The sequence below is a fragment of the Lepisosteus oculatus genome, chromosome 6 (assembly GCF_040954835.1).
Source record: "Lepisosteus oculatus isolate fLepOcu1 chromosome 6, fLepOcu1.hap2, whole genome shotgun sequence".
Classification (NCBI taxonomy): Eukaryota; Metazoa; Chordata; class Actinopteri; order Semionotiformes; family Lepisosteidae; genus Lepisosteus; species Lepisosteus oculatus.
Genome location: NC_090701.1, coordinates 20570528 through 20593747, shown reverse-complemented (window position 1 = coordinate 20593747; position 23220 = coordinate 20570528). Strand labels below are relative to the sequence as shown.

General features: G+C 37.0%; 1 protein-coding gene across 8 annotated transcripts in view; it reads left to right on the top strand.

Moving 5' to 3' along the window:
- Nucleotides 1–3299: 3299 nt before the first annotated feature.
- The window catches only part of amph (amphiphysin), a 111086-nt gene continuing 91165 nt past the window's right edge, over nt 3300–23220 (top strand). For 5 of the 8 annotated variants that reach the window (XM_015354461.2, XM_015354460.2, XM_015354459.2 and 2 more), the window contains exon 1: nt 3301–3427. In XM_015354461.2, coding sequence (XP_015209947.2) covers nt 3359–3427 — 69 coding nt within the window. In that variant the 5' untranslated portion in view covers nt 3301–3358. Of the gene's footprint in view, nt 3428–23220 lie in introns of all 8 variants that reach the window. The other 3 variants (XM_015354457.2, XM_015354454.2, XM_015354462.2) reach the window with 2 other exon arrangements.

Sequence of the window (23220 nt, the reverse complement as noted above, 5' to 3'; positions counted from 1 at the left end):
TCTGCCCAATTCAATAATAGGCAGAAAAAGCATTAGTTTCATAATTGACATAAATGAGCACCCTGGTGACTTTTGACCAGTTCTTGAAACGTCATTGTCTCACAAGTATTATTTTATTAACTTCTCTCCATACACAAAGGGTTTAAAATAATTAAAAGAAAGTCAAGGACATGCATGAAATGTATGTATCATTGAATAGAGTTTCTGAAAACAATTGAAACTCCATTAACTGCGGAGAGCTTGTCAACCTTAGCAGAAAATATTGACTGAATATATCAACTCATCATTCATTTGGCAAATTAATCTTTGCATCATTCTTTTTACTTTCAAAGGTTTTAACTTAAGCTTAGAATGAGCTGATAGACCCTGCAACACAGAAGGTCTGAGGCTACTGCTTCTTCTTAGGTTTCCTTTAAACGCTTGAAGTCTCTATGAAGCCTCTATGAAAAATGGATAAACTAGTCTATGAGTCATGCAGTCTTTTTCTCCTAATATACTGTCTGCCAGTATATTTTGACCATTGTAACAAAATAATGTTTTGTGCAAGGGTGTGTAACTAATTGGATGAAGGAGAATAAAAATTATGAAATAGTAAATCAATCCTGACATCAGCTTGCCTTCCAAGCAAGTTGTTATAAGTTAACAATTGCTGTACACCCCCCTTAATGTCAGGAAATGCTGAACAGAACATATACAGGAATATGCTTTCTTAAGTGCTCAGCAAGCATTGTAAAAAGACCATGTTTATTTTCAAGCCCTATCACAATATTATCCACTATTATGTACAGTACTTACTGTAGGTACAGATATTTACAAGGGATGGACAAAATAATGGAAACACCTGATGAAAAACAATTTGTATTCTGAAATTGTAAAGTTTTAAAATTACAATTTTATTATTTGATATATTTTTTTATTTTACAGTCACAATTAAAAAGATTCTACACGTGTTTCATATTAATTTCAATGCTGATTGCTAATATGTTTCCACTATAAAAGATGTCTTAAAATCAACACTTCAATATGTAAGTTTCTAAAATAAAATGAGAGATCTAACAGATTTTGAAAGAGGTCAATTGGTTGGAGGCCAAATTGCAGGTGTATCTGTTACAGAAAAAGCATTATTTATTGAAATTACAGTTTCATTACACAAAGTGAGAGATTTCATTAGGCTGGTGGATACCACAAATAGGAAATATTTCCAGAGATTCTAAACCTACAGTATCTTATGTACGTTAAAACTCACAATATTTTTTTTTTCAGTTCTCAGATTAATTGGGCATGTTCTGTTAGTTTAGTGTGCATTAATGGAGCAGTCTCCTCTTCTCACTCATCTCGTCTTCCTCTTAGATTCTCTAGTTTCCTGTATTGTCTTTTATATTGCCTTGTGGCCAACTTTTCTTGTACCCCACCCTCAAGAAGGCTGACTAAATGATTTATCAACAACAGTTTAGTCTTAGTTCGAAATTCATACAATTGCCTGGCCATTTTGACTACCACAAGCACAGGACAGGACAAGGAGCAGCTGAACAAACACTAAAAAGAATATCCATTGTCCTACCTTAAAGAATACAGGAACAATGAAGTAAAATTAAATATTGAATAAAGTATGAAATACAGTATATACTGTAGTGCAAAAAAGATAATACCAAAGATAACTACTGTAGCTAGGTCTCATTGGCTATATATATGTACTGTATATTGTCCCTTTATCTACTCTCATCATTACCTTGTGCCCTGTGCTACCGGATTACAGTAGGGTCCAGGTTACGGTAACCCTCACCTAGAGTTGTTTTTAAACTGGATGGATGGGTGGGTGTGTGAGTGGTTGTCTGCTCTGAGATCCTTTCACTAAAACATCCGTTTGGATCAGGTATGGGGAAAGAAATAGAAAGTGCTTGTAGAAAGAGGGTCCCCAGTCCTGCACCCAGAGGCCCAGAGACCTCCTGGTGTTAATCCTGATCGCTCAATTACAACTCTTAAATGACCTGATTTTGGAATGAATTGGAACTTTTTAATTGTATTTACAGATCTTGGAGGTTGTTTACATTTCACAACTCCTTTACAGAGGAGTAGAAGAAAAAAAACTTACTCGGCAAAGAAAATAAATAATCAAGCAAAGTACAGTATTAGCTCAGTGAAGGATTCGGATACAGTATGTACAGAGCTTGTCTGGAAGGAAAACCAGCAGGTATCTTGATTCCTTCGACCATGATCTGGGACCTGAACACAGCTGGGGAGCATAAGGAAGCACATTTAAAACCAACTACAAGAGAAATTATTTTTTTACACAGAAGCTGGAACAATTTACCCTGCCATGTTGTCAAAGATGAAAGCTGACTTCATTCAAGAAATGGCTGAAAGAAACGAGTTAAAAAATATCTAACCTTCTAAAGTAGAGTTCCCCCATTGAGTTGAATTGTTGAAAATCTCAATCAAAAGTTGCTACTTCCCAGTACTTTTAAAGTCAGTCAGTGAAACCTGACTGATATGATGTAGATCATGTTGATAGTCTAAACTATTCTCTAACAATACAGATGTCTCCAGCTGCTGTCCAGTATTTATGGAGAGTTTTTTTTTATCCCCCTTGTTATGTAATGTTTAAGCATGCATTGTTTAAAGACAGAATTCCAGGTGCCAAAATATCCTGTTAGTACAGCAGCTGACTCACTGTGTGTCCTTGTCCTCGATTCACTTAGTCTGAATCAGCAATTTTAAGAAACTTCATGTAAACACAACCATGTCCATTCTTTACAGCACTGAGAGGAATCTGTTAGATTACACTTTACAGTTCTCCATCTCTATTCATTCAGATGAAGTTGAAGATAACTGGTAAAATGTAATTCTCACAGGCTGGACTTCTTCAATGAGGGTCAAATTTACAATTTGTAAAACCTTCCCTAGCTGAAGAAAACTGAAGCTGAAAAATGGATATAGTATAGTTAGTGCCAATTGTTCTAATGTACTGTACATTAGAACTATGAAACATTAGAAATACCTTATTTGCCAAGTTGACACAAAGAAACCAAGTAAACAAGATGATTAAATGAAGGATTGAATAAACAATGCTACCTTCCTTGCTGTAAAGAGTTGAAAGAGACATCTGAAAGTGCTTTACATATTGTAAGGGTATTTTCATTAACTGTGTTTAACAACACTGGCACTTTCAGAAATTAGATTGTACCCCCAAAAGGTCTAATTGAACAGGACCGGACTGCAGAACTGCAGTTAAAAAAGGACGCCGATAAACACAACTGTGGCTTTAAGGGCCCGCTCCTCCCCCTCCTGGCTGCTTTGTTCATCACAGCTTCTCCGAGTACTGGAGCTTCGCTCTCTTATCACTTCAGCACCAGCAGCCATGGCCGACATTAAAACAGGCATCTTCGCCAAAAATGTCCAGAAAAGGCTCAGCAGGGCGCAGGAAAAGGTAGGATAGAGCTCTTGGAGTTCAGCTTGATCTTTGAGAAAACAAAACAAATGAAAACAAAGCGTCCGTTTTTCGTTCGGGAAGTCTTGGACGGTACAATATGCCAGGCAGAGGATGCTTGGCCAGTGCACAGGGAGGAGCAGGTGTAATTTGACAGCGGGATAGGGCAGAAATTATTAAACACTGGTGATTTAAACGGTAGTGTTGTATATTACATTTTTACTTTTGGTAATTTTGGTATTTCTATTGTTGTTGTTTTTTTATTATCGGTAGCATTTTTATTTTAATGTTCAATGACAAAATGTAATCTTATCTGACACTGCCATTGGACTGTGGTCCTGGGAAAGGTACCCTGTGACATTACATTATTAAGTAAACTTGGGATATATACAACATGCTGTTTAAAAAGAAATATGTGCACGTCTATTACAAATGTAGTGAACTATTATTTGTATTATTTAAAAATATTTTGCTCATGAATAAAACATGACCACCAGTATTGGTTAAAATTAAATGCTGCAATAACATACTTCGGACCGTATTATTCAAGCATGCAACGCATTTTACGTGATTAATACTGTAACACCAGTTTAATTATATCTCCATGTGATAAAACAAAGAAAAATTGCGGCGTCGCGTTTTTTTATTTTGCTGTTGTAAAAATTCTGATAAAGCAATTAACATTCGTTAAGGATTGTCTTTAAAGAAACGCTTTCTTCTCGTACAAGGTCAGTAGAAGGGGAGGTGGGGGATATCCTTGCTCCTATGCAGCATTAATGATTGTGAGAATGGTCTTGCATTCGAGCAATGCATTTTTTACTGTTTTAATAGTGTCCTGCTGTCAGAGGGATGGTGAGCACGCATAAACTGGAGCGATAACGCGTTGAAAAACCAACTATAAAATGTTAGAAATAGGCTTGGGACTACCTGTGAATGGATAAAAGGATTTTGAAAACCATGAAATTAGTGCTGTGAATTATTACTGATCAGCTTCCCTCTGCATAAACCACACAAGTTCCCTTAGAGGGACCCATCTACCCATGTTGCTTTCATCTGGATTTTAAGTGAGGCGCAGTTTCACATTTGGCAGTCTTACTCGTTCAGTGTCTCGAGTACCGCTGCCGTACTCTCTTGAGGAGCAACGTAGTCTTACCAGAGCATCAGCCCTTTCTAAACGTGTAGCATGTATTGTGGTGAATCTGAAGGCCGTCTCTGACACTTCGGAGACGCATTTAGACCCATCTTTTCAACTCTTGCAAGATTTTTTGGATTGCTTAATAAAATAACATAATTACCAATAACAAACCTATTGCTGCCACTACAACGACAACAAATGCGTTGCATTTTAAAGCTTTCAAAATAGTATATTACAGAGAACAATAATGGTTTTAAAATATTATACCTCAAAGAACAGTAATAGTTTTTTTTATGTCGTACTGTAGATCCTTCTACTCTTGTGTTCTTAGCTATGGTGTACTGCCGTTTGCCATCACCGGTCAATATTACGCAACAAATACTTCATCATGTAGCAGAAGAGTGTAACAGTATAACGCTGGCAGGCGGATAACCAGAAGGATAGAGCGAGGTCCCGTCTTCCCGGCTCCGCCTCCTCTCACACAGTCCGCACACATGAACTGTTGTAAGAGGATTGCTTTTCTTTTAATATCCACCGTCCCAAGCTCATCTGGCCTAATGGAGAATCCATGAGGGAACAGTACACTTCATCTGAATGGCTCCTAAGCCCTGAGATTGGAGCTGTTGCAAATTTACGTTTTGTGCAACATGTCATATGTTATTAGGATACACATGTTTTGGGCAGAAATTAACTATATTTGGAGAAAATACACATTTCTCTCTTCTTATTTGCAAAAACAAAAATAATTACAGCTGTTTTGTCAACAGATGTGGCTTTAATAGTGAATGATGTACTTCACTAGCAGCAAAAATGTAGAAATTTGATATAAAACAAGTGAAAAACAACAGTGCGTCGCATAATAGTTATTATTAAGTGAACTGTGGTCGCACAGTTATGTCCTGCAGAAATTTTTTTTGTAGGTGAAAGTGAAAAAATGAGAAGGAATTAAAATCCGTTTAAAATTTAAACTGCTGCCGAATGCGTCTTAGTAGATTTGCTTGTTTTTTTGTATTGATTCAAGTACTGTAAGTCGATGACAGGGACATTCCGCTTCAAGGCAAAGGCGTTACAGGATGCAATATTTTACTCTGATCCTGAACCTGTTCAAGAGCGACACCGCTGCACTAGGCAGAGGAACGGCCTTTTACATCCCAGTCTGAACCAAGGTTAGAAATAACTCGGCTTTTAACATTTAATCCCGTCTGCATGCCCAGCCGGGTGTATCAAGACCATCGCAGATAAGCATTCCTGGTGTATTTATCCGTCTTGATCACGTCTGATATTCTGTCCTGAACACATTTCAAGCTTTAAATATTCGTAACAATAAAGCATCTGTGAAAAATGTTGATTATGTTTCTGTGATTGGGTGAAATGAAAATAAATAAAAGTTTGCTGCTCACAATGAATTCACTTCCTATTGGGAATGGAATCTAAATCCAGAATTAAAGGCAATTTAAGGGAAAAATTGGTTTCAGAGGGCACAAGTGGAAGTTTATTTAAAAACAGAGAATAGGAGGCCCTTCTTCATGGAAAGGGTGGAGTGAGTATGAAACAAACTACCCAGCTATGTTGTTGAAGATGGTATTCTGGTTTCTCTCAACAAACAGCTGGATGAGATCTTTGGATCGATTAACTACCAACTACCAGACAAGCTCGCTGAGCTGGTCTCCTCTCGTTTGTAACCTTTCCTATGTTCTTCTTAAAAAGTGGAGAAGTGTGTGTTTTTTTTTTACTTATACAGTAATGGGCATAGTTTTTGAACATCTTGAAAATGTATGGAATTGTGAAAGTTCACACTAACTGTAATATCCACAAGGAAGTATTGCAATGATGATCAGACCTGTTTTCTTTTCCTTAGTCTTATACCCTTATGTTCTCTATCTTCTCCCCTAGCAATGTCTGTCTTTTATCCCTCTCCTCCTGGGTGGAATAGGTTTATTCCATGCTGAAATTCCATGCTGACAGGCTCCATGGTCGATACGTTGTGTTTTCTTTCTTCTCTTTAAGTCTGGCCTCCTTTTCCTCTTCCCCTTCTGTCAGCCTCTCCTTCTCTATTGTTCTTGACTCCACCACCCTCTCCCTCTACTCCTCTGCCTCAGTGTCGTACTTGACTCCCCTCTCTGCCGTTCATATCACATTTCCATTCTTGTCAACTCCTGCTGCATTATGCTGAGCGGTATCCACAGTATTTACCCCTTCCTAACTGTCTAGTCTGCAATGTCTAGATCAGGCCCTGGTTTTCCGCCTTCAGCCTGACCTCACAGTCAGGACTATTTTCACCGTCTTCAGCTCATTCACAGGTCTCTCTCTCACCAAGTCTTTTCTTTACCTTGTTTCTCTCCTGGCCCACTGTTACTCCAGTCTCTACATTGGCTCCCTGTAGAAGCTCACATCCTTTTTAAAACACTTGTACAGTACGTACCTACAGCTGTCTTAACCACCCTGTTCCCGACAGCCCATTTTTCCTCTCTGTTCCCCCACCTTCAGGGCTGTTCCTTCTCATCGCTGGTTCCACAGTGGCGGAATGTACTCCTCCTCAATATCAGAGCTTCTCAGTGTCTGGCTACCATGTGGTGTCTCCTCAAGACTGACCTGTTGAGAGAACATATGCAACTCTGTTCAGTGACTTTTGTTCTTTACTAAAATCAGTAAAACCTTACTTACACATCATTCACTGCTTGATGGGCATTGTCAATGCTTTTCAGAGGCATTGCTTTTCTAACTTGCCTGCCTTACTGTATTATTTACCACCTGTCACTGAATATATAAAATGTTATAAAACATTTATGATACAATACCGTAACTGTAACCAAGTCACAGGGAAGTGTTGCGTTTCTATAAAGGCTTGAGACTTATAATTGATTTCAACTACATAAAGATTTCAAACATCATGCAACAGCAATAATACAGCACAGTAGTTACTGTTTTCTTCCGTATGAATAGATACTGCCATCAACCTAAATCGCCAACACACAGAAATTCATGTGAAAGTGGTGGAACAGCTGCTGTTTCCATTTGAACAGTAATTGTGCATTTAGTGAGGTACTGGATTTGAACTGTGCTAATTTTAGATGTTTTCTGGTACATTATTCCAAAAGGTGGTAGTGGTACATTTCTTTCTTTTTCTGAGTTGTTTTTATATTTGAGTTGGAATGTGACAAAGCAAATGCCGCTGATTGGAATTTGGTATTTGTCCAAGCCACAAGGAGAAGGGTAAAAATGAATTATCCATCCATCCTGTTCCTAACCACTTCATCCAATTCAGGGTCACAAGGGAGCCAGAGCCTATCCCAGCAAGATACAGGCACAAGGCAAGGTAGACCCTGGATGGGCTGCCAGTTCATCACAGGGCACACACAGACACAGATGCACACACTCACACCAGGGCCAATTTACCTACCAGTATGTCTTTGGACTGTGGGAGGAAACCCACATAAATACAGGGAGTACATACAAACTCCACACAGCATCCCAGGTCCAGAATTGAACCCAGGGCCCCAGTGCTGTATGGCACCAATGCTAGCCACTGTGCCACCCTGTGCACACTCTTGTGCCATGAAAATTGACAACAGTCACTATCTTTCTTTTTCATTTGCAGTGTTTGACAGAGGAACCTACTGTATCTGAACAGCATTCATTTTCTCTCTCTGCAGCCCACGGTATTGACACTTGGTTTGACCAACCTGGAAACACATAAGTGTCAATTTAATTAATTTCAAAAGGAGTCTGTTGTTATTTTCACCAGAGATGGAACTCATTACCGCAGTACTATTTATTTTCCTTAGCTGTCAATAATTGAGTTTCTTTTAAACTGGCAAGTAAACGGTTCCTGTTACTGTGATAATGACTTAAATAATTTCATTTCTTTTTAATCTCTTGAGAAAATTGTTCATCAGCTCTAGTATGGCATTGCATCTACTAGGTTTGAGTGTAAAAAGAGATTCTTTTGTGCTTTGTATGCAATACTTTGCAATTTGAGCCTGTAAAACCTCTTCTGGTCTTTGAAGTCTGTCTGTCTTGTGTAAATGTATTTAATGAACTGTTGCTGTTCTTTAACTTCACTAAGTTTAAATCCCTCGTGTCTGGGAACCAGTTCCTAGGAGTAGTGTGCCTGACATTCTATTACAAAATAGAGGAGGCTATTCAACCATCTTGCTTGGTTGGTGTTTAGTAGCTTCTGTAATTGATCACAAAATATCACCTCCAATTTTCTTGAAAGAAGCCAGAGTATTAGTATTGATTGTGTAGCTGGGTAGCTTGTTCCAGACTTCCAGACTGCAGTGTGTAAAGACGTGCATGCTGTTGGAGAGGTGTCTATGGCGGCATTTTATGCCAGAACTTTGACCACTGGTACAAATGGAGTATGGAGGTCTGTAATGAGCTACCCAGCTACACAATCAGTACTGATACCCTTTTTCAACTTTTTTTCATATGAAAACTACATTTACTATAGTTGTTTTATTAGTTTAGTAAGGGGCGATAGGGTGCTTATCCTTGCCTGGCACAGTATGTCACATGTAAGTAGCAGGTAATGTTTTGGGTCATTTTAAAAGTTATAAAAGGAGTAGATTAGATAACTTCATTGTAACTGAAGATATTGTTGACTTATGTTCTGATGATTGACGTGATACACAGTGTCTCGTTAAATAAAATTTCCGTAGATGTTGTTTTTGCAGGAATTGTGTTCAGAAATATTGAATTGTAAAGAAAGATTGTAATTGAAAAGAGACTCCTAGTAAAGGTCAAATGTATTTTCTTGGCTGCCAGTAATGTCAATGACTCTAATCTCTTTCCCTGCCTGACTTCTACCAAGCCTATTATTGAGTGAACTTTTACCAAGGGACTGAGTAATTTCAGTTAATGTGTCTGTTTGTCAGGCATGAACTAGAGATCAATTTGTTTTTATTAAAAATGTCATGAAGGGTATCACCTATGGCAGTGAATTGTTATTATTACCATTAAAGTCAATTAAAATAATAAAAACATTTTTTATCATACTGTATGTGTACAGTATCTGAAATATTTTACTTTGCAAATAAACACAACAATACATTAGACAGACAAACTGAAGTGGTTTACTGGTTTGATGTGTAAAAGTTAAGTGCTGATTTCATTACCTCTGCATGTAGTGGAAAGAAACAGAGAAGCACTTGGGGTTTTGTGTCTTCTTGTACATTCCTTAATGGTCTTACACAGAAGATAACCTTTTCCCCTGCGTAATTGTTTGACAATTAGCACAAACCCTGCAGAGTGATGTCATGTTAAATAAATTGCTTTTTGCCAAGAGAACAAAAATGAGATAGAAAATGTAGTTAAGCTTTAAAACACTGAGCCACAAGGCACCGTAATTGTTTTTCACAAAACGCATTTTTTTATATAGAAATAAACACTAAGATTATACAATGTAAACAAATACCTTAGGAATATACTTACAGCCACACCACATTTAAACCATTTAACTCTACACTTACCTATTTAATTTTTGAATCCTTGTGAGTGATTGTGTATTTCTCATTTTCCTCTTTTCTAATTCCAAAACCTGTTGTTGCCTATTTCAGTGCCTACCTAGGCCTTTTTAGTATATTTGAAATATATTTCAGTCACCAGTGCAAGCCCTAGGATTACAGTCTCTCTGTCTCTCATGGCACACAATGTTTTGCTCTTGCCTTCTTTTGCCACTACTGTGCCAGGCATTTATAGCTCAGAGGTCTCAAAACGTCACACAGTTGATGCATGATTGCCCACTCTTCTCATCAGTCTGAATGTCAGTCATCAAGCCTTCTGCAACATGATGTCATTAAGAGCCTTCAGTGTAGTGTGTTCCCATGTCTATCTGTGCAAGGTTATTTTCTGCGAGAGAGATAGTGCAGGAAAACACTTAGCATGCAATAGAGCTACGGTATTGGTGGAGGAGCCCAGTCTTGGAAAATGGGCCAGATTAGCTCGCCTGTGTACCATCTAAATGTACACTATTTATGAATGAACAGACACCTGAAGAAGGCTCAAAACATTGTGTTTTTCCTTCCTGTTTGTCAGTGTGGAATTAACCTTTACTTGTTCCTTTACTGCCAATCTACGCTGACGCAGCTTCAATTTCAACTTCAATTATTTAGTTGATTCTAAGTGTTCCAGAATTAATGGTCCAGTGGTGACATCATACCTCCTTATGCTGTGTTACATGGATAGGTTTTTCAACAAAGAGTCTGATGTTAGTGATGCTTCATCAGCTGTTTTTGATACATACTGTACTGTACCTCAGCCTCTAAAGCTTTAACTTTAGCTTACTTTGAGAAAATAAAGTTACTAAACTGTTAAAAACTGTTAAAAAACAATCCGTGTTGGCAAATCATTGTTTGGGAAGCAAAACACATTTTTATAGAGTGTCTCTTCTTCAAGAAAAATGTCTTGTTTCTAATTATAATGCAAATTAAATTTTAGTTTTAGTTAAGTGTAGTGTATGACTACATAAAAAGATCATTACCTTTAGATTTTCGTACAATAATATGTGCTGAAAGAGCCTTGAGTAGATAGCTGTTCTGCAGTGGTGAATGCTAGCAAGTACAGGACAGTATTTATCTGCTCATATAGAAGAAAAATACATGACGATATTTCAGAAATAGGTGTAACAGTATTTAAAATGGCAGTGAAATATAATTAACTGTATTTAAACATCTGTATTTAAAGAAATGTCCATTTGAACCTATTTGATATGGCTTTACATATAAAAACTCTGCTTTATTAAAGAATCCACCCTTCCTTAATAGCTGCACATATTGTGGTTTTACAACCAGAATTTTTAATACCTTGAAAAGATTTTTCACCTTCTTGTACTAAAGCCACTCCAGTATATACTGGGGATCATTGTCCTGTTGGAATGCGAATCTTTGTCCCTGTCTTTGGCAACATCTTGAGGTCTGGCTGACTGACCCAGGTTCTTTTCATAAGAACACCTGTATTTGGCTCCGTTCATTGTCCCCTCTATCCTGACAAGTGCCACTGTCCTGCCATTGGAAACCATCCCCAATAAGATGGTGCTGTCATCACCATGCTTCATGGTGTTACATGAGTGGTGAACATTTGAAAAGTTCAATTTGTGTTTCATCAGACCAGAGAACCTTCTGCCACGGGAATTTCTGCAAACCATCAACGTGCTATTATGTGGCCTTTCCTCAAGAGTGGCTTCCTTCCAGTCACTCTGTCACAGTTTTCAAATCTGTATAATTCTGCAGATACTCTAGTCCTCTGGACAGGTATTTCCATCTCAGCCACGGAGCTCTGCAGTCTCTGTAGTTCTGTCAGGGTGGACTTGGGATTGTTGGTCACTCCTCAGACCAAGGTCTTCCTAGCCCGGTAAGTCACTCTGGGAGGATGGCCTGTCCCAGGCAGAGTCTGGTGTTTCCATTTCTTAATTTCTTGAGTCCATTTCTTGGCTGTGCTCCTGGGAACTTTCAACACACTAGATATACTTTTATATCCCTCCCCAGATTTGGAGAGTCACAGGAAAGAGGGTAAATACTTATCAAATCCAGACATTTCTGTGTTTTATTTTAAATTACATATAAAGACTTACATTATAGGTGTAGATACTTGGTGTACGTGTAGATCAGTAACCAAAAAAAAAAATCTTCTTGATTTTTCAATTATGAAATCTAATTTGGAATATTTAAGTTTATAACAAATTGTGAGAAAAAATGTAATACTTTCTGAAGACACTGTACCTGTACACATTGACATATATTAAATCGTATACATATAAAGTATATATTATGATTTGTTGTATGTTTCTGCATGTGCAGTACTGTGGCTTGAGTTATATTTCTAAATCAATAGCCATATTTCCTTGGAACATATCTTTAATTTATGATGCATTATGTTTTACAATATTGTCAATATTCGAAGCCTATTCTGAAAAATATTTTGCATTCTGTGATATTAGAACATAAGACAGGTTCTGTACATCAGGAGACCCATTTTTCTCATCTGGTTTCTCAACAGCCAAGGTGATCCAGTTCAGCTGCAAAGCAAAGAGATCGAGGGTAGCAGTGAGATCACTATTACTGCGGGCAGCGATTGAGAGTCATTAATCTGAGGAGTGTGAGAGATCAGGTTATGGATCACGTTGTGCTATGAGAGGAATGAAAGGTGCCTATGTCTTGAAAGCAAGTGAGGGAGTGAGAGAGATCTCACCTTGGCTCAAAAGAGTGTGTAAGGGATTTTGTATCCATGGTGGAATTGAGTTCAAGTGGCGATAACTTAGGGTGTAATAAATCTGCTGGACACAATCTGCAGTGTTGTTATTTTTACAAAATGCTTTTGCTTTGACATGTCACATATAAATAATGAGAGTTTGATATGATGCACTGTTAGCTTGGTTCATGGCATTGAATATATCTCTGTGTAAAACATTATTATACAGAGAGCTATATACAATGTTTATTACTTTACAAAAAATGGTACTGTATTTGTATTTTAGCAGACTGAATTCTTATAATGGTGCAGTTGAAGTGTATTATTGTGTGTACATGGACAACCAGCAATCAGTATTTAAAAGTGTATCGTTATCAACAGCTTGTGATGTCCTTTAGGGGCCATTTATTATCATATTAAAAAATTAGCCCTTGTTAATTGGGTGCTTTGTATTCTGTCATACCATAGAAGAAAACAAGACCACAGCAGTTTTCTTGCATATTAAATACACAGTGTAATTATATGTGATACTTTAAAGAGTGTTGTAACACTGATATACTGTTAAAAACTAGGTACAGTATACTTTATACTATACGCAGTATACTGTAGCAGTCTACAAAAACAAGCCATTGGTTACCAAAATATTGTTCTTATTTAGTCAGAGTTTAAATGAATAATTTAATAGTTTATCATCTTAACACTTAAAGCAGGCTTAAGATGTTGACATTGGAGTGTTTTGGTATGTCTTCAGTTGATCATGTTTGTTTTCTTAAAATAAGGATTAAAGTAAGGATACATTATTTATCTTTTTGCCCTTTGGAGCTCTTCAAATCATTTAGAAAATGTACAAAGATGTTTAGGAGTTTGAAAGAGAGTTGTAAAGAATTCAGGGTTTATTGAGATCATGTCCCATTACTATATTAACCATTGCAAAGACCCACTTATATAAATGACTACCTTTTAAAACACACTAAACAAAGTGTATAACAGGAAAGAATCAAGAACACTGGACCATTTCTAGCTGCACTAGAAATGCTACACAAAAGCTGCTACACAAAAGTTACAAAGTGGAAAAGGCCACTGAGCCTATTGCATACATTTGTCTACAAGTAGTTAATGTAAATTCTAAAATAAAAAAAAAATCCAAAATAAGATTAATGTGTAAATAACAATTTTATTTTACTTCCTCACTTATGTATTTATTATCTCTTTTCCAAAAATTCTGTGTTTCTAAATAAATGGTTAATATTTTCTGTCCTGTTGGATTTTCTGTCCTTTTGGACATGGTAATAAACTTTCATTCCTTTCCTAATAAATATTTTGTTAGATGGAGTTTATAACAGCTTCAGGAGGAAGGTTATCTCCTAATTTCCTGCACAAACAGTATATATCTTGCCTTCTAACTTCCCTTTGTGCCTTTCTCTCTCATTCCTCCTGACGCCACATGTAAACCCTTGCAGCAGCTCCCTGGCTCATTCCTTGCAAAAGTGAGGGGCGGGGGTTCAGTCAGCCTTGTGCTTACAGTCAGGCTGTTGTTTTCCCAGCTAGGCAAGATGCCAAATAACCTCTAAAAGATGTGTCTCTCTACCACATTCATTAGCACCTAGCTGAACTACTAAAATGAACATTTCTGCAGTGGTTGGATCTTTACTTCAGAAGCAGCCAAAAAAGAAAAGCTAGTGCTTCAGTATTGCCAGCATCACTGTCTGCTTGTGACAGCTTACTTTGGTAAGTTTTCCATAGTAGCTTTGCACAGTATTATTATTATTATTATTATTATTATTATTATTATTATTATTATTATGGACTTTTAAACATATATAGTTAGAATTGAGAGGTTTGTACTAGTACTGGGATGTAACGTGGTTGAATAAAAAAAAACACAAATGTTTGTAGTGTAAATCATAATGAAATAATCTTAAAAATCTAGAAGCAAACAATGAAACCAAAGGAAATGACAAGTGTAGCGGAAAACCATGACAAATGAAACAAGATTACCATGGAGATTTACCTGGATGTGTTTTCATAATGACTGTAATTTTGGTGAATTAAGGAATGTAGGTTAACTGGTTTCCAAATTACTTTTTGATTTTCTTCTTCAGTGTGTACCATTTATAAAAATGTAGATGAACAGTATACAGTGGGGTGGCATGGTGGCACAGTGGGTAGCATTGTTGCCTCTCAGTGAGTTTACATATCCTCCCCATGTTTACTGTACATGAGTTTCCTCGGTGTTTCCCAGGTTTCTTTCCACAGTCCACAGATCTGCTGGTAGATTAAATGGCTATATCCTGATAGATGTATGTTAGAATTTGCAATTATAAGATTATGAAGAATACATCAAACTTAATATATTTGTATATACTGTAATGTATATATATTTTAAATGTCAGATTTTTAGGTGATTACGTGTCTGAACCTGATCCCAATAGAACAAAAATACTTTGTGTTTGAATAGGTAATTTCAAGTGATAAGAAGTACTGTGAACCATTCACTAGTGAATGTAGTGTAAATGTCACTTATTAAAAGGTAATTTTAGTCTTTGGATGTGTATACTTTCGAGGCAAAACTGCATGGAGTCTGCAACCCATTAAGCTCACCAAACTCTTTGTGTAATCATTTAAGAAGCTTTACTGACTTTTCTTTAGTATGTAAATGCATTCTCAATTGGGCTTTAATTTAGAGATTGAAATGGGATCAGCAAATACTCAAGGTTATAGTGTTAATTCTTAATATGTATGAAATAATTACTGGAATATATTATATTAGCTATACAGCTCTTTACTGGTCACCAAACGGCCTTAAGATCTTTAAAAGTTCTAGCAATGTGAGGGTTTTAATTTACTGAAGCAATTAGGAATTAGGCACTGGAACAGTAAATTTTGAGAACACTGTGACAACTGTTAAGAATCAGTCAGACACAATTTGCAGTTTTACTCGCGTATTCTAAATATGCAATACACTGTTTATTAATACACCAAATCATACACAATAAACCAACAAGAGTACAGTAATAGAATATATTTGTGAATTAACCTGCTGTCATACAAATGGTTAATTGTTCACTCAGGAGCTACAAAGATAAGAGTTACTGTAATAACATCAGAGTTAAAACATCCGAACTACAACATGCATTACGGTGTACCTCGTAGGTTATATCAGTCTCATGTAGTTAAATCACATGTAGATTTTCACATACAAGTGAAGTTGTATGTGATGTTATAATGTGAATATAGAATGTCTATACTCAGAAATCCGTTGGCTTAACGTTTCTTGATTAAGTTCTGATGATTTGGAATTCCTACTAAAGAATGAGTTGGCTGAGTTGGCTGTGATTCAGTTTCTTTAGCTGCTTGCCCTGTTCTGGGAGTGTCCTGGAGCAGAGAGGAGAGAGAGAAGCTGATGCATCTCTGCATGAAAGTCAGCATCTTGCTGAACATAAATCTTTCATTTCCTTGGGCCCAGGCGCAAGTGAGGCAGGAAGAAGAAACTCAGTTCACCCCTGTTGTAGCTTTTTACTGAATATGCATGGATATTTGGAATGTCGACAGAAAGAGCCTTAATTTTGCTGATCAGGTGAAAGTAACAATTGGTTAACAAAACACAAGATTTCTTCTGTTGCAGAAATAATATCTTAGGCAGGATTCTGTTCTTTACTGACTGTTTGCAGTCAGACCCTTTTACCTGCATTTCCCTTGCTTTTATGCAGAGGTCCAAGCTGCTTGGTCAAGGCAACAGTAAGCTGATTAGAAATCTTCAATTACACTTAATTCTAAGTGTAAATTTTGACTTGTGGCTACAAAGTTTAATAAGAACTAATTTTGTCAAAAAACAGTAATTCATCTATTCCTACAATGTTGTCAAGAGAAAGCTAAACAACAGGATGTACAGTAAACCATTTGTGCAAACTGGTCTGGAAACAAACCAAACTGTCATGTACTTTACGAGACTATAATGTATTAAAAGTATTAGCAGTTTCTTTGCTCTGTGTGGCAGACCAAACACTCGTTGCTGTATTTATTGAGCTTAATAAAGGCTGAACCCGTACAAGACTGACTCCTGCTCTTCTGTTGAATTTATCTCAATAAGATTACTGGCAATTTTTTTATTTTCCACTTTGTTCTCCTGGTGAATGTTTTAGTGCATTGGCTATATGTTTTGGTCGTTGTCACTCTGCAAATTGAAGAGCCATTAAGTAAGTTTAAGGAAGCATTTCTTCTACCTCAGCAAACAAAAGGTTCATGTCAACTTCAGAATTCAGTCTGCTGTTGCTATCGTTAGTTATAATAGCTGTCGAGATAATGAGCCAGTTCCATGGGTGCCCATATATACACAGTTCATGACATTACCTATACCATGCTTTGGAATTTTCTTGGAAGTTCAAAGATGAGCCAGGAGAGTTTGGGACTAAGGGTTTATGGATCTAAAGAGGTTCTGTCTTTCGAAGAGGAGGCTCCTCTCACAGAGTGGTGCTATTTTTGTCATCGGGGATGGAGAGAATGTTCATGGCTGAACTTTTGATAAACTCACAGTAGTTAATTTCCTGGACCAGCCATTCATCTCTTACCTTGTGATTTCATTAATGTATCAGAGGATCTTTTAGAGATGGTAAACATGGTCTACACATGGTGTCTGCCTATTCATGCCTCCCACTTAGGATTACTGTATGCAATCTACTGTACCACTACTTCACAGCTGTCCTTTGTCTAATATCTCCATGATACTCAATATTATATATACTGTACATTTATGTTATATATACTGGGCTCTGTAGTTATTTACAGGACATATTTGCAGGTGTATTCTGGATTATGTTTCTCATTTTTTATGTGCCTTTGATATACTTAAGGATAGCTATGAAAATTAAAAAATAACAGGTATCTGATATCACATTTTTTGCTTTCTAAACAATCCACTCACAAAGTGCACCATCCTTTTCTATGGGGTATGGCAGAGTTTGTGTCTGGTCTTCAGCCCCTAGACTGATCTCCTCTGCTATAAATATTTAATTGGTATGCAGTAACTGCTGGATCACGTTCCCTGGGTTTCTTGTTTGGTAGAGCAACAGAGAATTGTGCAGGCAGACTAACTCTGGCCTTTGAGGTTGGGCTTAATATTTTTATCTTTTAATTACAACATTTGTAGGAAGTTGTGATTCCTGTGTAAACGTCAAGGAAGGGAGCGATTTTCCTGTGTTGCTGATGACTGCTATTTCACTCATTAGCACATACTTTCTAAATTCCTTGATTTGCTTGTCTTTCAGGATGTGGTGTTGTGTTTTACTTTTTTCTCTGGGTAGATCTTCTTTATCTTTAGTTTTAAACTATTTTAATTATTTAATGTACTTCATTGTTCATCATTGTACTTCATTGAATGTTACCATTTTCTACTGGGCTACAGCTACAGATGATTCATTAAAGAAATTTGTTAAACCTGCAGATTCTGGGACTCCAGGACAGGCGAACTGTATTCAAACATAGTCTTTACAATTCATGAATGTTAAACGTTTAAGCAGATGTTCTGTTAGGTGGACCAACTTTAAGGTGCAATTGCTTTATGAATTGTTAAACCAATAATTTTGTGAAATGCAAGAGCAGTAAAAAGTAATCTGAAGAATGCGTAGAAGTTTTACAGGGAGACAAAAAAAAACCCTACTGAATGAATAATTGTGATGCTCTCCCCAACATGAAGTTTCTTCTAACTTTCTATAGCAATACTTCTTTAATACGATTCTGAGGCAGCTGATTAATGGAATATTACAGTATATACAGTAACAATTTGTGAATTTATTTTATTGTATGATTGTTTTGCTTCTACGTATACACAATGCATTTACATAAATACTGTATACATTTTGTATAAGGTGTAATATGAATCTGGTAAAGGATCTATTAAATAGGTAAATATTTTTTAAGTAACTAACATGTTAAGGTTAAGTCTACACTGAAAAGTAAAATAAACAGGCAAGTCACACTTGAAGTAGACTAATATACTATAGCCAATAGAACTATAGCCAAAACTAGATTTTTTCCTTTCGCTTCTCATTGTAGAAATAACATCTACTTCCTCCTTTATAGCCCATATGCTGATGCAGCTCACATTCTGATTTATTCTGTAAAACATGTATTGAAACAAATTATATTTAGATACAGTGGCAGTCAATTGTTGTGCAAGCAGTAATCCTTTGCAGTATGCTGTGGCACAAGCAAGATGCTTTGAGAATCAAATGAGATCAAATGTAAGTTTTATGTATCAAGTCATAAAACTTAACTCAGGGTTAAGGATGGGTTCGTATTCAGTATATTTGACTATTTTAGGTCTGTATTACAGCAATATTCACAGCTGTCTGAAAATTGTAAAATCAACATGCTGTCCTGTATCTGCTCTGGGAGGTGGGTTTCCAGATGAAGGATAGGTTACGATAGTTAGTAGCACTGAGACTTGATCCAAGGTCTTGGTAGCACAAACTGCATGTTAGTGTGCATATTTGTGGTTTCTGCTACAAAGTTAGAAGAATTAGGATTACTGTTTTGTGCTGGCTTAGGCGTAGAACGCACACAATGGAGCTAAAAATAAACACAGAAATCTCCCATGCCAAGCTTATGTAATGTTCTGAGTGTGAATTTAAATAATGGTTATAAATATCATAACTGTTTTCCGTGTGCATGGTTGGTTTCTGTCCCATTCCTTTGAAAGGGATTTTGTTAATATCCTTATGTTGAGGATTGGAGTCGCTGGTGATTAGCAAGGAGAAAAAAATGTACTCCTAAATGTCGCACTTTCATTTAAAACACAGTGATTCTTCTCCTTCTTACACTGAGGGTAGAAGAAGTGTGCAAGTCTCCAAGTGTGTAGCATTTGGCAGTGGTGTCCACAGGATGTGTGTGACATTCTCACTCTTTCAGTAAAACAGGTGCTCTGTCATCCATAATAGTGAATATCAGGGTGTAACCCCAGTGTCCTGGCCAAATTTCCCATTGGCCCTCATCAATCATGGCCTCCTAATAATCCCCATCTATGAATTGGCTTCATTACTCTCTGCTCTCCTCCCCAATGATATCTGATGTGTGGAGAGCGTTCTGGCGCACTATGGCTGCCGTCGCATCATCCAGGTGGATGCTGCACATTGGTGGTGGTGGAGGGGAGTCCCCATTACCTGTAAAGTGCTTTGAGTGGAGTGTCCAGAAAAGCGCTATATAAGTGTAAGCAATTATTATTATTATTACTATTATTATTATTATTATAACAAAATGCTATTAAGCTAGCTCTCAGACGATACATAGTACAAAAAAACAAAAATACAATTGTATAATAAAAGAAAGACAGAGACAACAGGCAGTGTGCAAAAAACAACAATAGGCAATGTGCAAAACAACAGGCAGTGTGCAAAACAACATAAAGGTAACAGGTAATGTGCAAAAACAACATCAGATGTGCAAAAACATGCATCAACAGATTGAAATAAAAGGATAGAAATTATGGGGAGTGAGCTTTTTGACATGTAAGGTGGAGGTAGATTTCAATATGTGAGTTTTTGGTAAGAAAGAAAGAAGGCACTGTGAGGTTCAGATCATAGGTGAGAGGTGAGGTGAGAGTGTGAGAGGCTGGGAGTTTAATAGTTTGATAGTGCGGGGGTAAAAACTGTCTCTGAGTCTGGTAGTCCGGGCCCGAATGCTCCGGTACCGTTTTCCAGATGGTAGAGGGTCATACAGTCCGTAGCTGGGATGTGTGGAGTCTTTGATGATGCTTAGAGCTTTCCTCAAGCACCGTCTGTCATAAATGTCCTGTATACTATAGATGGACTGGGCAGTTTTCACCACCCGCTGTAGGGCTTTGCGGTCAGCAATACTGCAGTTGCCATACCACACTGTGATGCAACCTGTCAATGTGCTTTCTGTAGTGCATGTGTAAAAGTTAGAGAGGATCTGGGGACATATCTTAGCCTTCTTCAACCATCTTAGGAAGTACCGGTCGCTGTTGTGCTTTCTTGATCAGACAGGTGGCATTGAGAGACCATGTCCTCGGTGATATGGACGCCAAGGAATTTAAAGTTACTGACCCTTTCCACTTCAGTCCCGTTGATGTGGATAGGGACATGTCCGTTTTCCAGTTTCCTGAAATCAACGATCAGTTCTTTGGTTTTGCTGACGTTGAGGGTGAGGTTATTGTCTTCACACCACGTTGTAAAGAGATTGACCTCCTCCCTGTAGGCCCTCTCATCATTGTCTGTGATCAGACCTACAACTGTGGTGTCATCGGCAAACTTGATGATGGGGTTGGTGTTGTGTTTGGCTTTACAGTCGTGGGTGTAGAGGGAGTAGAGTAATGGACTAAGCACACACCCCTGGGGGACCCCAGTTTTCAGAGTTAGTAAACCAAAACTTTTTTCTCTTTAACCTCTCTCTCATACAAATAAAAGAAAACACACAAACTTCCACAACATGACAATTTTCTCTTTTTTTTGCGAACTAAACAGTTCTATACACATATAATACCGGTGTGGCTCTGTTACTGATTTTTTTTTTATTTTCATTTTTTTAAGTTAAAACCTCCAGGTGTGGTTTCCAAGCCTGACATCCTGAGGTCTGCCTGTCAGAAAGTCCCGAATCCAGTTGACTAGTTTCTCTGGAATGGTAGTGTTAAAAGCTGAGCTGAAGTCGATGAATAGTAGTCTTGCATATGTGTTCTTTTTATCCAGATGACATAGGGCAGTGTGTATGGCAATGGAGATTGCCTCATCTGTGGATCTGTTGGGCCGGTAGGCAAATTGGTACAGGTCCAGTGTGTTTGAAATGGTGTCCTTAATGTGTTTCATGACCAGCCTCTCGAAGCAGAACCTAAATCCAATAGATTATTAGTACCAGTGTTTACTGCATTTCCGTTTTAAGGTTATACAATTGTAAAAAAAAATTGTAATTTTAAATATTAAGCTGAAGTACTGTAGTGATTTTTGTTGCTGATCAGGAAAGAAAAGTCTTTCTTGTGAGAGTGCACAAGCTATCAATAGCTAATGAGATCAGGAGTTATCTGTTTTATACTTATCTGTGTAGGAATTGTATGGTTAAGCAGACATTTTCAATTTCTTTTTTTTTAATTATGCCTTTTGTTTCCTGAGGGTAAATTGCTGTTTCAATAACATAAACACAGGTTGTGTTCTCGAAGACAAAATGATTGCTTTTGTGATCTTGGAAGAGCATACTGTGGATACATTAGTTTACAGATTGTTTGCAGTTCTTTATTACTATATATATATGTATATATATTTAAAATATTTTTGAAAATAAATACAGATTCCGTCTGGAATTTTCTTGCAATAAAAATTCTTCATTAAATTCAATTTCAGAACATCAAGAAAAAACATTAAAGGGAGTTAATCTTCCTCCAGTTATTAGTTTATAGTTACAAAAGAATGTACTGTATACTTTGATGTAAGTATGTATACAAGTACTGTAGGTACTGTATAAAGAGATATACTTTGCCAAATGTATGCTTTTTATGAAGATTTCCTTTGACCCTGATAAAAAAAGCAAAAGTACTGAAAAAGTATAGCTAATGACCTAAGATGCTGTCTTATGCACAATCATCAGGATATAATGATCCGGAACTTTGCATTTTCCTCAGTCTTAATGTAGGAGGATGCATTCCACAAGGGATGAAATTGTTTTGACTGGAGCAACATTGTGTTGGCCTGCCCTCCTTTCAGCAACAGGGAATATGGGAATACTATCAGAGCATTATATATATTTTTTTCATATTTGTGGTTTTTCTTTTTGTGTTTGCTTGGTTACATTCAATTTCAGATACATTTCCTCCATCTCATATCCTAGTCTAGCTTCTAGACATTTTAAACATTGATGCCTCTGAGACTTTTATGCTAAGCTTGATGATGATTTGTGCTCCTGTTTGCGGTTTTATCTTATTGTTTTGCAAACAATAGGCAAATACCTCTCAAACTAGGGCTCTGAATCTCTGGAGGGTCAAATATTGGAAAATTACTGGTTCTCTGTTTCATTTACAGTACATCAAACTTCTAAATCTTTCCTTTCTATTTTCTTTCTCTGCTTTTAGATAAATCTAATTCAGGATTACTTAAGAACATTTTTTAGATGAACTGTGCAAAACCATTGGGGATTGGATTTTGTTTAAAATATAAAGCCTTTATTTTGGTGTCACAGAATGAGTTTAATATTGCACACTGTGCTGGCTTAGAAGAATGCATTGAGATATTGATGTTAGGGAAAAGACTTCCTTACATGTACTGTATAAAAAACCTGAAGCCAAATATCCTCTGAATCACTAAACAGACCCGGAGTGTGTCAGGATATTTCTGTATTTTGAATTTCAAACGTACCTGCCACTACTGTATAAAGCCATATTTTACTTACATCTAAGTACTGCAATTGCTTAAAAATCTGCCAGCTTCAGAACATAGAGGATTACACTTAATTGCACTTTCTTAAATGTGCTGTA